Source organism: Crotalus tigris, unplaced genomic scaffold (assembly GCF_016545835.1).
Source record: "Crotalus tigris isolate CLP2741 ecotype Arizona unplaced genomic scaffold, ASM1654583v1 scf7180000024473.799607, whole genome shotgun sequence".
Classification (NCBI taxonomy): Eukaryota; Metazoa; Chordata; class Lepidosauria; order Squamata; family Viperidae; genus Crotalus; species Crotalus tigris.
The window spans coordinates 691,986-706,588 of record NW_024100644.1 but is presented as its reverse complement, the minus strand read 5'-3'; the positions used below and the strand labels follow the sequence as shown (position 1 = coordinate 706,588).

At 41.5% G+C, this 14,603-nt stretch overlaps 1 protein-coding gene across 1 annotated transcript in view; it reads left to right on the top strand.

Moving 5' to 3' along the window:
* The window catches only part of LOC120303654 (vomeronasal type-2 receptor 26-like), a 28,114-nt gene that overhangs the window by 12,751 nt on the left and 760 nt on the right, over positions 1 to 14,603 (top strand). Inside the window, exons 5-8 of the mRNA XM_039333344.1 lie at positions 7,767 to 7,994; positions 8,565 to 8,691; positions 9,284 to 10,185; positions 13,221 to 13,498. Coding sequence (XP_039189278.1) covers positions 7,767 to 7,994; positions 8,565 to 8,691; positions 9,284 to 10,185; positions 13,221 to 13,498 — 1,535 coding nt within the window. The remainder of the gene's footprint in view (positions 1 to 7,766; positions 7,995 to 8,564; positions 8,692 to 9,283; positions 10,186 to 13,220; positions 13,499 to 14,603) is intronic.

Sequence of the window (14,603 nt, the reverse complement as noted above, 5' to 3'; positions counted from 1 at the left end):
CCGCAAACGGGCCAACAGAGAGGCTACCAAGCCCTCATTGATTCAGGGTGCACTCAGTGTTTAATAAGCAAAAGGGTGGTAGCAGAGAGTGGGATCAGAGTCCAGCAAGTAGCCCACCCCATCTGGTTCGAGCAAGTCTTTGCTGGGAGGGGTGCCAGCTAATCTTGTCACGGAACCCGTCCGGCTGGACATGGGATCCCATTGGGAGGTTCTCCATTTCATAGTCGTCCCATCTATGGATTGAGGCAATGATTTTAGGTTTGGCATGGCTGGACAAATGGGGTCCTACGATATGGTGGGAAGGGGGTTACCGAAGGCTCCGTATCAGGGTGGGTCCTCAGGCCCCTATATGATTCTGGGGAAAAGAGGGCAGGGTATACGGACAAGAAGGCGAAGGCAGAGTTGACAGAATCCAGGGAAGATGTCCCCTTTCCGGAGGTATACAATGATCTTGCTGAGGTATTCAGTGAGCAGGAGTGCAACGTCCTGCCACCTCACCGCACTACTTATTGCGCGGTTGATATCCTGCCGGGGGCTAAGTTGCCCAAACCCAGGATGTACACCATGACATCCAGAGAGCTGGAGGACCTACGACGTTACATCAACCAGAACCTGGCCTGGGGATTCATTCAACCAGCTCAGTCACGAGTGGCCGCCCTGGTCTTATTAAAGGAGAAAAAGGACTGTTCCCTACAGCTCTGTGTGGACTTCCGCGGGATTAATGCGGTGTGTGTGGAGCATCTATACCCACTCCCATTGATGAAAGACCTACTGGCCCATCTGGGTATGGGCTATGTGTTCTCAAAGCTGGACCTGTGTGAGGCTTACTACAGAGTCCGGATAAAGAGTGGAAATGAGTGGAAGATGGTGTTTAACTGCCCGCTCAGCAGTTACCAATTCCGTGTGATGCCTTTTGGCCCGAAAGGGGCCCCCGTGGTGTTTATGCAACTCATCAAGTGCACGAGCACTTGTACCGTGGGGTCCTTGTGTATTTGGACGATATCCTAATATATACGTCCACCTTGGAGGAACATGTCCACCTAGTCAGGTAGGTACTGAGGAAACTGTTGGATGCCCACCTCTTTGTGAAACTCTCCAAATGCTAGTTTCACTGGGCTCGGCTGGACTATCTGGGTTACAGGATATCAGGGGATGGCGTGGAGATGGACCCACACAAGGTGAGACCGGTGTTGTGGTGGCAGGCACCTCACACTTGTCGCCAGCTACAAAGTTTCTTGGGCCTTTTACCAACAATTTATTCCATCGTTTGCCACAGTAGCCCTTCCCCTAACTGACTTGTTATCTACGAAACACACAACGAGTAAGCCATAGCCCAGACAACCACTGGAGTGGACGATAGCTTGTCAGAAAGCATTCGAAGACCTGAAATCCCGGTTTGCCAAGGAACCAGTCCTACTCCATCCTGATCCTGAAAGCCCTTTCGTAGTCCAGGCAGATGCCAGTGATGTAGCTGTGGGGGCTGTGTTGTTGCAACGGAACAGCCAAGGCATGTTGCAGCCATGTGCATACACATCACTGAAGTTTTCGGCTGCTGAGAGGGCTGGGCGATTTGGGAGAAGGAAGCCTTTGCGATGCAATGGGCTCTTTCAACGTGGAGGCATCTGCTGGAGGGGGCAACCAAGCCGTTTGAGGTATGGACTGACCACAAAAACCTTGAGGTTTTGCAGACGCTGAGATGCCTATCGCCTAAACATGTCTGGTGGGCCCAATACTTCCACAGGTTTCAGTTCACTCTGAAGTATGTGCCTGGAGGGAGGAACTTCCTGGCCGATGCATTGTCTTGCATGCCCCAATGATTTCCAGAGCTTGGGGAAGGAACTTAGCAGAATAGGCTGTAGGCTTACTTTCTCAGAGGTTTTACCAGTGTATAAGGAGCAAAACGGAAAAGGCCAGCGCATAGCACAATTCAATGTATGGCTAAAGGAGTGGTGTAAAGGGGAAGGCTTTGGATATATTAGTCACGATGTCAGTAGCTGGTCCAATCAAAAGATGTACAAAAGAGATGGTTTGCATCCATCAAAAAAAGGGACTGAGTTACTCGGCCATAAATTCACAGATTTTCTGGAGGGAAATTTAAACTAAACAGCGGGGACAGGGAGTTAACTGATACGGAACAACCCTGTCCCCGGCAATTTAAAAACTATAGGGCTATCAGTGCATGTAGCATAGATGTGTGTGTGAACAAGAATACCAACCTTGCTATCAATCAAAATGAAGCCTCTAATAGCGAGTGCCACATAAAGTGCACTAACCAAATAGGTGGTAAGACAATAGGGGAACTCAGGCACCACACAGGTTATGTAGAAAGGAAACACAGGGCCACCCACAAAGGACTCAAATGTTTATACACCAATGCACAGAGTATGAACAGCAAACAGGGTGAACTAGAAATTCAGGTTAATGAGGGCAGATACGATATTGTTGCCATTACGGAAACATGGTGGGATGAAACTCACACATGGAACACACAGCTAGAGGGATTTAAATTATTTAAAAGAAACAGACCAAATAAAAGAGGAGGTGGAGTTGCTCTCTATATAAGAAATAACTACATCTCACAGAAATAGAGTACAACAATGATAAAAACTGTCTTGAATGCATTTGGGTCAATATAAAAGGGGGGGGAAATGACATTGCCATAGGTGTATACTACAGACCACCCAACCAAACAGAGGAAATAGATGAACTTTTTGCTAGTCAGCTAACTAAGGTATGTAGGAAGCACATCACAATAGTAATGGGGGACTTTAACTACCCTGACATCAACTGGGAGACAAACTCCGCACCAAGTGGAAGATCAAACAGGTTCCTGGCAAACCTAGCAGACAACTTTGTCTCCCAAAAAGTAGAGAAGGGAACTAGGGGATTAGCCATTTTGGATCTAATTCTCACTAACAGAGATGAAATGATAGACGGTGTTGAAGCCATAGGAACCCTGGGAGGAAGTGATCATGCAATATTAGAATTCAACATTATAGAAGCACAACCAATAGAATACAGTCAAACTAGAGTCTTGGACTTCAAGAGAGCTAATTTCAATAAACTTAGAGAGGGCTTGGGAAGGATTCCATGGATGAGAATCCTCAAGGGGAAAACAACTCAAGAAGCTTGGGAAATTTTGAAAAATGAGATAATAAAAGCACAGTCTAGCACAATACCAACCAAGAGGAAAAATAACAGCTCTCAAAAGAAACCAGCATGGCTGCATAAAGAACTCTCTGACAAATTGAAAGATAAAAAGGACAAGTATAGAAAGTGGAAAGAGGGGAACATAACTAAGTCAGAATATCAGCAAATAGCCCGAGCCTGCAAAGATGAAGTGAGAAAGCCAAGGCTCAAAATGAACTAAGGCTTGCGACCAAAGTCAAAAATAACAAAAAAAGCTTCTTTCAACATGTAAAAAACAAGAAAAAGTGAAGGAAATGATTGGTCCATTAGTGGGTGAAAGTGGCAAGAAGGTGACAAGCAACAGGGAGAAAGCAGAACTATTTAACTCATTTTTTGCATCTGTCTTTACACAAAGGGAAAAAACAGACCAACCTATCAAAAATAGTGCCATAAAAAACAAAACAGAAACACAAGTTAAGATAGGCAAGAAAATCGTTAGGGAGCACCTGTCCAGCCTAGATGAGTTCAAATCGCCAGGACCAGATGGATTACACCCCAGAGTTCTCAAGGAACTGGCAGATGTGATATCGGAGCCACTGAACTATATTTTTCAAAGATCCTGGAACACAGGGGAACTACCAGAGGACTGGAAAAGAGCTGATGTAGTTCCCATCCTCAAAAAAGGAAAAAAAAATGGATCCAGGAAATTACAGACCTATCAGCCTGACCTCAATACCTGGGAAGATCCTGGAAAAGATAATCAAACAACGAATCAACGAACACCTAGAGGCAAACAAAGTCATTACTAAAAGCCAACATGGGTTTGTCAAAAATAGATCATGCCAGACAAATCTTATTGCATTCTTTGACCAAGTGACAAAATTAGTGGATCAGAGGAATGCTGTGGACATAATTTACTTGGACTTCAGTAAGGCATTTGATAAAGTAGATCACAACCTACTACTTGACAAGATAGAAAAATGTGGGGTAGACAGAGAACCACCACCAGATGGATCCGTAGCTGGCTGACCGGCCGTACTCAGCGAGTGGTCCTCAATGGAACTGCATCTATATGGAGGGAAGTGTGTAGTGGGGTGCCCAGGGCTCTGTTCTGGGCCCAGTACTCTTCAACATCTTCATCAACGATTTGGATGAAGGGATAGATGGGGAACTCATCAAATTTGCAGATGACACCAAGCTGGCAGGAATAGCCAACACTCCAGAAGACAGCTTCAGATACAGAAGGATCTGGACAGACTTGAACACTGGGCACTAACTAACAAAATGAAATTCAATGGTGAAAAAAGCAAGGTTCTACATTTAGGCAAGAAAAACCAAATGCACAAGTACAGCATAGGTGGCACCATGCTCAATAGTAGTAACTGTGAGAGGGACCTCGGAGTCCTAGTAGACAATCACTTAAATATGAGCCAGCAGTGTGCTGCAGCTGCCAAAAAGGCCAACACAGTGCTAGGCTGCATTAACAGAGGGATAGAATCAAGATCACGTGAAGTATTAATACCACTCTTCAATGCCTTGGTAAGGCCACACTTGGAATACTGCATCCAGTTTTGGTCACCACGATGTAAAAAAGATGTTGAGACTCTAGAAAGAGTACAGAGAAGAGCAACAAAGATGATTAGGGGACTGGAGGCTAAAACATATAAGGAACGGTTGCTAGAATTGGGTATGTCTAGTTTAACGAAGAGAAGGACAAGGGGGGACATGATAGCAGTATTCCAATATCTCAGGGGCTGCCATAAAGAAGAGGGAATTAAGCTATTTTCCAAAGCACCTGAAGGCAGGACAAGAAGCAACGGGTGGAAACTCATCAAGGAGAGAAGCAACCTAGAACTAAGGAGAAACTTCCTGACAGTGAGAACAATTAATCAGTGGAACAGCTTGCCTCCAGAAGCAGTAAATGCTCCAACACTGGAAGTTTTTAAGAAGAGACTGGACAGCCATTTGTCCGAAATGGTGTAGGGTTTCCTGCCGAGCAGGGGGTTGGACTAGATGACCTCCAAGGTCCCTTCCAACTTTACTATTATTATTATTATTATTATTATTATACCACAGCAGGTGGGAGGAGGTGGTACAGGCGATTATGCCACCCTACCAACAAGGGGTGGCTCGAGTGATTCCTCGCCAGTTGATGGGTGATCTAAACCAACAGCTACTAAAGGCCGTTCGGAGTGATCCCTGGTTGAAAGACCACCCCGGCCTCTTGACACAAAGGGACGGTTTAGCTTGGAAAGGCAATAAACTGTACCTACCAGAGTTACTGAGACACATGGTTCTCAAGCAGTGCCACGACGCCAAGCAAGTGGGACATTTCGGCTTCCTAAAAACATTACACCCCTTGCTGTGTACACCCCAGGAGCAGATGGCCTGAGTGGAAGGTTTGTGGGCTAAGGTTAAGGAAGCATTGGTAAAGGCAGGGGTGGAAACAAAGGCACAGGCTGATAAAAAAAGGGCTGAGCACAAACCCTTTCAGGTCGGTGATTGGGTATACCTATCGATCAAGTACCTACGTTTGAGGGTGCCCTGTAAGAAGTTGGGTCCTACGTACGTAGGGTCCTTCAAGGTACTTCAGGTCATAAACCCGGTAACCATACGGTTATGGCTGCCTCGGGCTTTCCGGAAGGTGCATCCTGTATTTCATGGGAGTTTGCTGAAGCCAGTAACAGGTTTTGCCAGGGGCCCGGTGGCCACCCCATCAGCCCGGTTTCCGGTGACCAGTTCAAGATACAAGAAATCCTGGATTCCTGGAGCCGCCATGGATGGGTCCAATACTTGTTGAGGTGGAAAGGGTACCCTCTGTCGGAAGCATCGTGGGTGCAGAGGGAGGATGTCCATGCCCCGTGACTGGTGCGGGCCTTCCATCACTAGCACCTCAGAAAACCGGGAGGAGGAGCCGTGGAAGGGGCCGATTGAATTGTCGCACGCTCACCTGTCTCTATTTGCCTTCCAGGAGGGGACCTGGTAGAGGGGGCTGCCTCTCAAGCCCCTGGGCTTGCCATGGGCCGGGAGATGGGGAGCACACAGCTAGCAGGGTGCCTCTCCCTTCCTCCAGGAGCAGGAGGGGGAAGGCAGAGTGCTGCCTGGTTGTCAGAGCAGATGGCTGGAGTGGCAGAGGCTGCTTGGGTGTGTCTAGAGAGGGGAAACATGGGTGGGGCATTGCACCTAATATCCATATGGACCAGATGCTTGCTTGCTAAGTGGGGTGGGGTTGGTGGGTGGAGCACATCTATGTAAAGCACTGGGAGCAGTTCACTCCCAGAGCTGACTTTTTTCTTTTGCATTAAAGTTTGCTGGTCACCTGTTCCTTCTGTGTCTGGATTTTATCAGTATCTAGCAGAGGACAGCTGACACCCTGACTCCTTTGGCCCAGACAAAACCTCTTGCATATTGTCATCAAGGTCATCTTCCTGACTCTGTGCATAAACCACATAAACCCATCTCCTCAATGTTTTTCATGTAAGACATGTATATCAATCAATTGGTGTATTCATGGCCAGCCCAATCCTTATTTATCTTTGAGGCATCTGTGCATTCTTCATAAGTGTCCACCTGTCTACCATTTAGAGCAGGAGAGAAGTGCAGAAGAAAATTCCCATAGGGTTGGGCAAAAAGCAAGTTGAGAAGTGAATCTTTATGTTTTTCCTATGAGGATTCATTCTACACATCCATTTTTGCCTAGGTGATCAATCTTGCATATTTCTGTTGGGTCACCTTGCTTATTCTTTGCACTAGTAGACTCCTTCAGTTTTACAGAATAACACAATTAAAAGGGACATTGGAGTCTTCTAATCAACTGCTTGCTCAAGCAGGAGACCCTATACTAGGGGTGTCAAACTGCTGGCCTGCAGGCGGATGCATCGTAGCGAAACCGCACCCACCCCATTGCCAGCAATGGCAAAAAAGTCATGATACGTCGCAACATGTCAGGTGATGTTGCAAGCTTGACACCCCTGCACTATACTTTTGTCCAATTTCTTCTCAAAAACCACTGATGATGGAGCACCCACAACTTCTGAAGGCAAGCCATTCCACCAATCAATTATTCTAACTGTCAGGAAATTTCTCTTTAGTTCTAGGTCGCTTCTCTCCTTGATTAGTTTCCATCCGTTGCTTCTTGTTCTGCCTTCTGGTGCTTTGGAGAAGAGCTTGGACCCCCCCCCTTCTTTATAATAGCCAATATTGGAAAATTGCTATCATGTCATTTTTAGATCTTCTTTTTATTAAACTAGATATATCCAATTCCTACAACCATTCCTCATCTGATTTAGCCTCCAGTCTCCATATCATCTTTGTTGCTCTTCTCTGTACTCTTTCTGGAGTCTCAACATTTTTTTTTTTTGTATTGTGGTGACCAAAACTGGATGCAATATTCCAAGTGTCCATTATAAAGTGGCACAAACACTTCACATGATCTTGCATTAAGATCCTCTGTTAATGCAGCCTAGAACCACATTTGCTTTTTTGGTAGCTGTGGCACATAGATTTTTTTTATGATAGGACTAACATGGGTGTTCTCCTACATTATCTTCTACATAACAATTGTGCTTCAAAATTCTCATGGATTGACATTGTAGTCTCAATTATACTATTCCTCTATTCTTTTCCCTTTCTCACAGTTACATGCATTTCTTCGTGACATTTCATTCAACAATTCAGCTGGAGAGAACATGCATTTTAATGAAAAAGGAGAAATTGTTTCTGGTTTGGATATAATGCACACAAGGTTATTTTCAAACAACTCCTTCAAAAAAGTTAGAATTGGACAGGTAAAACCAACAGCTTTTGAAGGAAAACAATTCTTTATACATGATGAAATTATTGAGTGGCCTAAAACCTTTAACCAGGTATGGATTCTTAGATTTCTTTAACAGTTTTTCCCTCAGTAAAATTGGCCATCTTGGATAACAAATTTCCAATGCTGCAAAATTGGTCCATGCCAGTGTTGTAGTTCTAGTAAAAATTAAGTGTTGCCATTTTAGTAATGCAACATTTACTAGCAGTAATAATTTTAAATGATCATAACAGTGGAAAAGGAAAAACACAATTCTTAGCATTTTAAAAATAATGCAAATATTTTAATCACAGGAAATATGGATCAATCCTTAATTAAAAATAAATATAGAATAATTTGTCACTAGAAAAAAATTGTAGGAAATACTATAGGACACTATGAAATGGGCTTTTCTATGAAAAACATGATGTGGACATTCTCCTGAGCTAAATAATTAAAATCCTAAAAGATACTATTTTCCTTAAAATATGCTTTTCCCATTTTCTTTTCAGGCAGTCAGCTGCCATTATTTTTATGCATGCTTGGTCATTTGTTTCCTGCCCTTCAGCTGATATATATTAAACCCACAAATCTAATTTTCTTAAATTTCCAAACACCTTAGACTCTTGATTTTTATGGACAGGTATGTCCTATTTCTGTGTGCAGTGATTCGTGCCAGCCAGGATTTCAGAAACAAAAGAAGGAAGGGGAACAATTTTGTTGCTATGATTGCTTACCATGTCCAAAAGGAAAGATCTCCAACAAGACAGGTAGATGACATGGAACCCACTATCATCTATCCTTAGAGACCTGTAAAGTGGTGCCATTCCACATGAGAGGATTGCCTTCATCCAGATCAGAGAAGTAACACAAATTGAGCTGGTATCAGAGTTTTGCAATAGGAAAAATTAATAAACATGAACTTATTATTGTTGACAATTTCTTGTGAATGTCAGAGTTTCTTTCTAATATAACTCATGCATAACAAAATCAGAGAAGTAATTGTTTTTTGTAGCATTTCTGGAATTGTCCTACATGCTCAGAATTAGTCTGGTATGACTTTCAAAATCAACTATGATGCTTCCTATCAGAGTTTCTCCCAGGTTTTATTTATCTACAACAAAATCAAAGAATAGTTATTTATAATTTCTTATACTTTCATGACATTTAATTTTCTTTTCTAAAATGGTTCCACATACATTTCCATTTTCTGACAGTCAGTCTGATATTCTATCACAATTGGTGAGTTGATATGGAAAATAAAGACTTACAACTTTGGTGTCATCATTTGGCTTCTGATCTAGTCAAGTTCTAATAGATACACTTATTTTTCTTGACAATTTTTCTCCCCTTTCTTTTCAGACACAGATGAATGTATTCAGTGCCGAGATGATCAGTATCAAAGCCAGAGCAATGACAGCTGTTTCCCCAAAATAATAACCTTTCTTTCCTATGAAGAACCATTAGGAATGGGTTTAGTCTCAATTGTCCTTTGTTTTTCACTGGTCACAGGCTTGGTGTTGATTACTTTTATTAAGCACAGTGATACAGCCATAGTCAAAGCCAATAACCGAGAACTCACCTATATTCTTCTTTCCTCTCTCCTGCTCTGCTTCCTCTGCTCTCTTTTATTCCTTGGCCATCCCCACAAAGTCACTTGCCTCATTCGTCATGTTGCTTTTGGTATCATCTTTACTGTGGCAGTTTCTTGTGTGTTGGCCAAAACCATCACTGTTCTTGCTTTCATGGCCACTAAACCAGGATCCAATGTGAGGAGGTGGGTGGGAAAAAGTCTGGCCAACACCATTGTCCTTTCCTGCTCTCTCATTCAAGCTGGCATTTGTACTGCATGGCTGGCCATTGCTCCTCCGTACCCCAGGTTGGATATGAAATCTCTGCCAAACAAGATAATAGCAGAATGCAATGAAGGCTCTACCTTTATGTTTTACTTTGTATTGGGCTACATGGGACTTCTGTCCATCATCAGTTTCATAGTGGCTTTCTTATCTAGAAATTTACCGGATGCTTTCAATGAAGCCAAATTCATCACTTTTAGCATGCTCATGTTTTGCAGTGTTTGGCTGACTTTTATCCCAACTTATTTGAGTGCCAAAGGCAAATACGTGGTAGGTGTGGAGATCTTCTCCATTTTGGCCTCTGGGGCTGCACTGCTTGCCTGTATCTTTTTTCCAAAAGTTTATATTATCTGGTTGAGACCTGAGCTGAATAATAAGGAGGGATTAATAAGGACAAAGAATAAACCAGTGAAATTGAATACTCTTATATAATGTGTGGTAAAATGACAACATATTCACTTCTATGTGATTGACCCCAAGATGCTTTTCCAAGAGGCAACTGGATTTTTCCTTGAAAACATTTTGTGTCTTATCCAAGAAGCTTCTTCAATTCTTCAGATGATTGAGAACCTTCATAGATTTCTACGTGAATGATTTTTTTCATAAATTTCTATATTATATTATTATAATTTAGTAGTATATTTTTAAGCTCTGGCACCAACATATCACTCTTCTGAGGCATTTGAAATGGTTTCAGAATAGTTTTAAATATTTTGAATAGCCTTATGAATACTGATTATTAAACAATGTTTTCCTCTCATGGCACATCAGTTTAGTGGCCATATATTTCTTCTAAAGTAGTAAATAAAATAATAAATATATTAAAGCTGGACTGATAATAAAAGTTCCAATAGTTATTGTCTTATTGTTTTCTTAATGGGAACCATAACTGAATTTTATACAATTTCAAAATTGAAACCTATGACTTTAAACAAATATTTAGCGTTTTTGATAAAGGGGGATTTTGTTGTCAATAATTTTGGTACACATATTAAAAGAAAGATTTAAAGTAGTTAATAAGACTTTTGCAATGATATAGCAGAAACCAGAATTTGGACTGTGTAAAAATGATTAATGTGTCCTGGCTAAAATGGATCAGCTTTTATTACAATTTGAAACAGAAGAACAAGTGAAAGATTCTATGACAAAATGTACTCAAAACTTTGGACAAAATATACGGAGGAAAAAAAATGGGAAAATATGTGGTTAAGGGGATAAAAAATTTGTTAGGTTGCAGTTCAAAAGAGAATGTTTATAGGATTATGTACCCTCCATACATAACTCCCAAAAATGTTTGAATGTAAAATATATATATAAAGTTTATGTGGAAACAACGACTTGACTCCAGAAGTTGTGGGTGCTCCAACACTGGAGATTTTTAAGAAGAAACTGGACAGCCATTTGTCTGAGATGGTATAGGGTCTCCTGCTTGAGCAGGGAGTTGGACTAGATGACCTCCAAAGTCCCTTCCAGCTCTGTTATTCTGTAACATGGACAACATGAAAAATCATTTTATCATGCCTGGCAGATTTATTAAAAACTGTCAAAAATTTCTGGATTCAAATATATAATTATACAAAGGATTTTAAAGATCAACTTACAACTGAAACTAGTTGGGAAATATAAAAAAAATAGAAAAAAAAACCCCATGGGAGATTATTTTTGTACATGAATATTGCTGTAAAACTATTGTATGTGCAAACACAGAAAGACTCTGAAATACCCACAATGATGGGTATTTGATTAGTGAAGATGATGAAATGATTAGTGAAGATGACCAAAAAAAGAAGTGCTGGCAAAGACTGGAGAAAGACAACAGCTAATTTCATTTATAAGTGACTGGTTTTGTTTGCTAGAATGCAGTGTTTGCCTTTTGCCAAATGTAAGGTGATACATTCAGGCCCAAAAGTTCTCTTTTGGTCTCATCCATCAAGAAACTATTCTTCCAATAGCTCTTATGGAACACCTGTCTCACTATATAGCACTAATTTATTCCCCTTTCTACAGTATCTCCTTACTTCTGTTGGTGCATTGGGAAACTTTCTCTCTGTGATGATTCCGCTTTCATTCATCCCTACATCCCACAATGCATCCTGAATATACAAGGGTAGAGGTGGCCTCACTCGGTGCTACAAGGGGAACAGTCTGAAGAGCTTTCCTCCCTGCTGAGCAACTAAAAAGTAAGTAAAAGAGGGCCAGGGGTGGGAGGTGGGAGGCCAGTGGGCGCAGTGAAGGTTGCTGGCGTGCATGGCGCCCAGCGGGTGCCTTACCTGCGTTGGGCTGGGCCAGCTGTTGGCCCAGCCGGTGGTCGCCCTGCCTGACGTGGCTGCCCGGGAGCGCCTGGGCCTGCCTGTCACTGCCCCTTGCCGGCTATGCCTCAGTCGGCGCAGGGGACAGCACCACGTATACGCGGCGCTCCCGGGCTGGTAGTCCTCGACTTACGACCGGGGTCGCGGCTATTAAAAGGTTGAGAACCACTGATCTAGAGCTTAGGAGAAACTTCCTGACAGTGAGAACAATTAACCAGTGGAATGACTTGCCTCCAGAAGTTGTGGATGCTCCATCACTGGAGGGTTTTAAGGATAGATTGGACAACCACTTGTCTAAAATAGTATAGGGTCTCCTGCCTGAGCAGGGGATTGGACTAGAAGGCTTCCAAGGTCCGTTCCAAGCCTGTTATTCTGTTATTCTGAATTAGATTGACCTAACTTCATATTATTTAGATCAATATTTCTATTCTTAGTTGAAATTATTAAATCTAAATTTTGATCTATTTGAAGACATGTCCAGGAATGCATTCTAGTATTATTCCTGTTTGAAGAAAATCAAAGTTTCAAACTCAGTTCTCTTATTAGATATAAGACCAGAAAAAACTGTTCCAACTCATTGTGGGACATAAGGATCAGCAGAATATTGACTTAGCATTTCCCTTCAGGTTCAGAGTTGTTTACCTTGGTCCAACTGCACCCATGGGCTATGCTATTCTGTTCATATTTAATCAATGTGATCCTCTTGGAGCCCATCTCTGACTGGTGTCCCATTAGGGAGGCCATCAAGGACAACACACACACAAAAACAACATCTACTTACAATGTGTTATCCCTAATACACAGCAGAGTTAATTGTTTCTCTTATAATTGCTGCATACTTATAATTAGTTTCATTGATCAGACCTTCAACAATTATCCACAAGGTAAGAAGACAGAAATCAGTATGTGATGTGCAGTTGAGAAAGAGTTTATAATATACAAGTATTCTTCAACTGGTTTCATGGAAAAGAGGCAAGCTCAAGCTTTGTCCATGTGAAACTATCCAGTTCTCCACTGTTTTGGACAGAAATGGCTTCAGATTATTGAACTGCTTTGTGGAGTTTTTAAAATTTCTTTCTGTGTTGGTTGTGCCATGTAATATTGAGATAGGTTGCTGCTTTCTCTTTAAAACAGGTGACAAAGCAGAAATCAGATGCAGAAGACTCTTTTCTCCAGGAAAACACATCTGCAGGGATGGTGAAATTCCTGGCACTGTTTCTTTTTCTATCCCTTGAAGAGTGCCAAAGAGTGACCACAAAGTGCGCTCAAACCCAATTCTTCACTGTTCCTCATGACTGGTATCAGCCAGGGACACTTCTCATTGGTGGGATGGCATCTCAAGTCATTTATGTATTTAATGAAGTTTCCTTCAAAAATATCCCTTCACAAGATATTGGCTTTGATCTTCCAGTGTAAGACACTCAACCTTCCCTTCCTAAATCAAGTACTACTCAACTCCTAGAAATAGTCATGTATAGTAAATAAAAATGTAAAACATGTTATTTCTCCCATCCCTGTTACAGGGTATCTTCAGGTGGTCTTATTTCCATCAATGTCATTTTTCTAGACTGCTGACAGTCACCTACTACTTCGATATAAACTTTAGTCTCTTGCTATTATTCCATCTTTTCTTTCTTGAAAAATATTAATGTTCAATGTTAACTTCACCTTGTTGCACATGCAGTATTGTGTTGAATTGCAGAGAAAGTGAGGAGTTTTGTTAAATTGGAGAAAGCAGTGTTCCATGGCTGGGAAGACTATATGAAACCTGGAAATATGGATGAAAAAGACTTTAAAATTGACATAGATTAAAAAAGAATGGAACAGAACAGAACAGAACAGAATTCTTTATTGGCTAAGTATGATTGAATGCACAAGGAATTTGTCTCCTGTGCATAATTTGCCTCTTAGTGTATAAGCAAGCCACAAGTGTTAAGATTGATTAGCAGGAACTTAATTAGTTAAGACTGACTAGCAACCAGACTAACTATTTCATGCTTTACTCTATGAAGAAATTAACAAGTTATTCTATTCTATTCTATTCTATTCTATTCTATTCTATTCTATTCTATTCTATTCTATTCTATTCTGGATAAAGAGAGAAATGGAGAGAAGGAGAACATTAAAAATTGTGATAAAGACACATTTTTCTTTTAGAACTGTTTCCTATAGCTTAATAAAAATAGGGCATGATTTAGTTTTTGGAAAGTCATTGACTACAGGATTGGAAAATCTTTTCCCTGAGAATTGCTCATTTGGTTTGTGTGTTCAGGAAAGACTTTCAATATCACATGTATTGTGGTTGGAGGTATTTCACTGATTTCTAAATATTGATTCCTATTCAGTTGAATTTCATAATGCATATATTGAAAGCACTCTCAGTTTATCTGCTCCCCTCTTTTCCATCCATTAAGATGGAAACTAATCAAGGAGAAAACCTGCCTAGAACTAAGGAGAAATTTCCTGACACTTGGAACCATTAATCAATAGAACAACTTGCCTCCAGAAGTTGTGGGT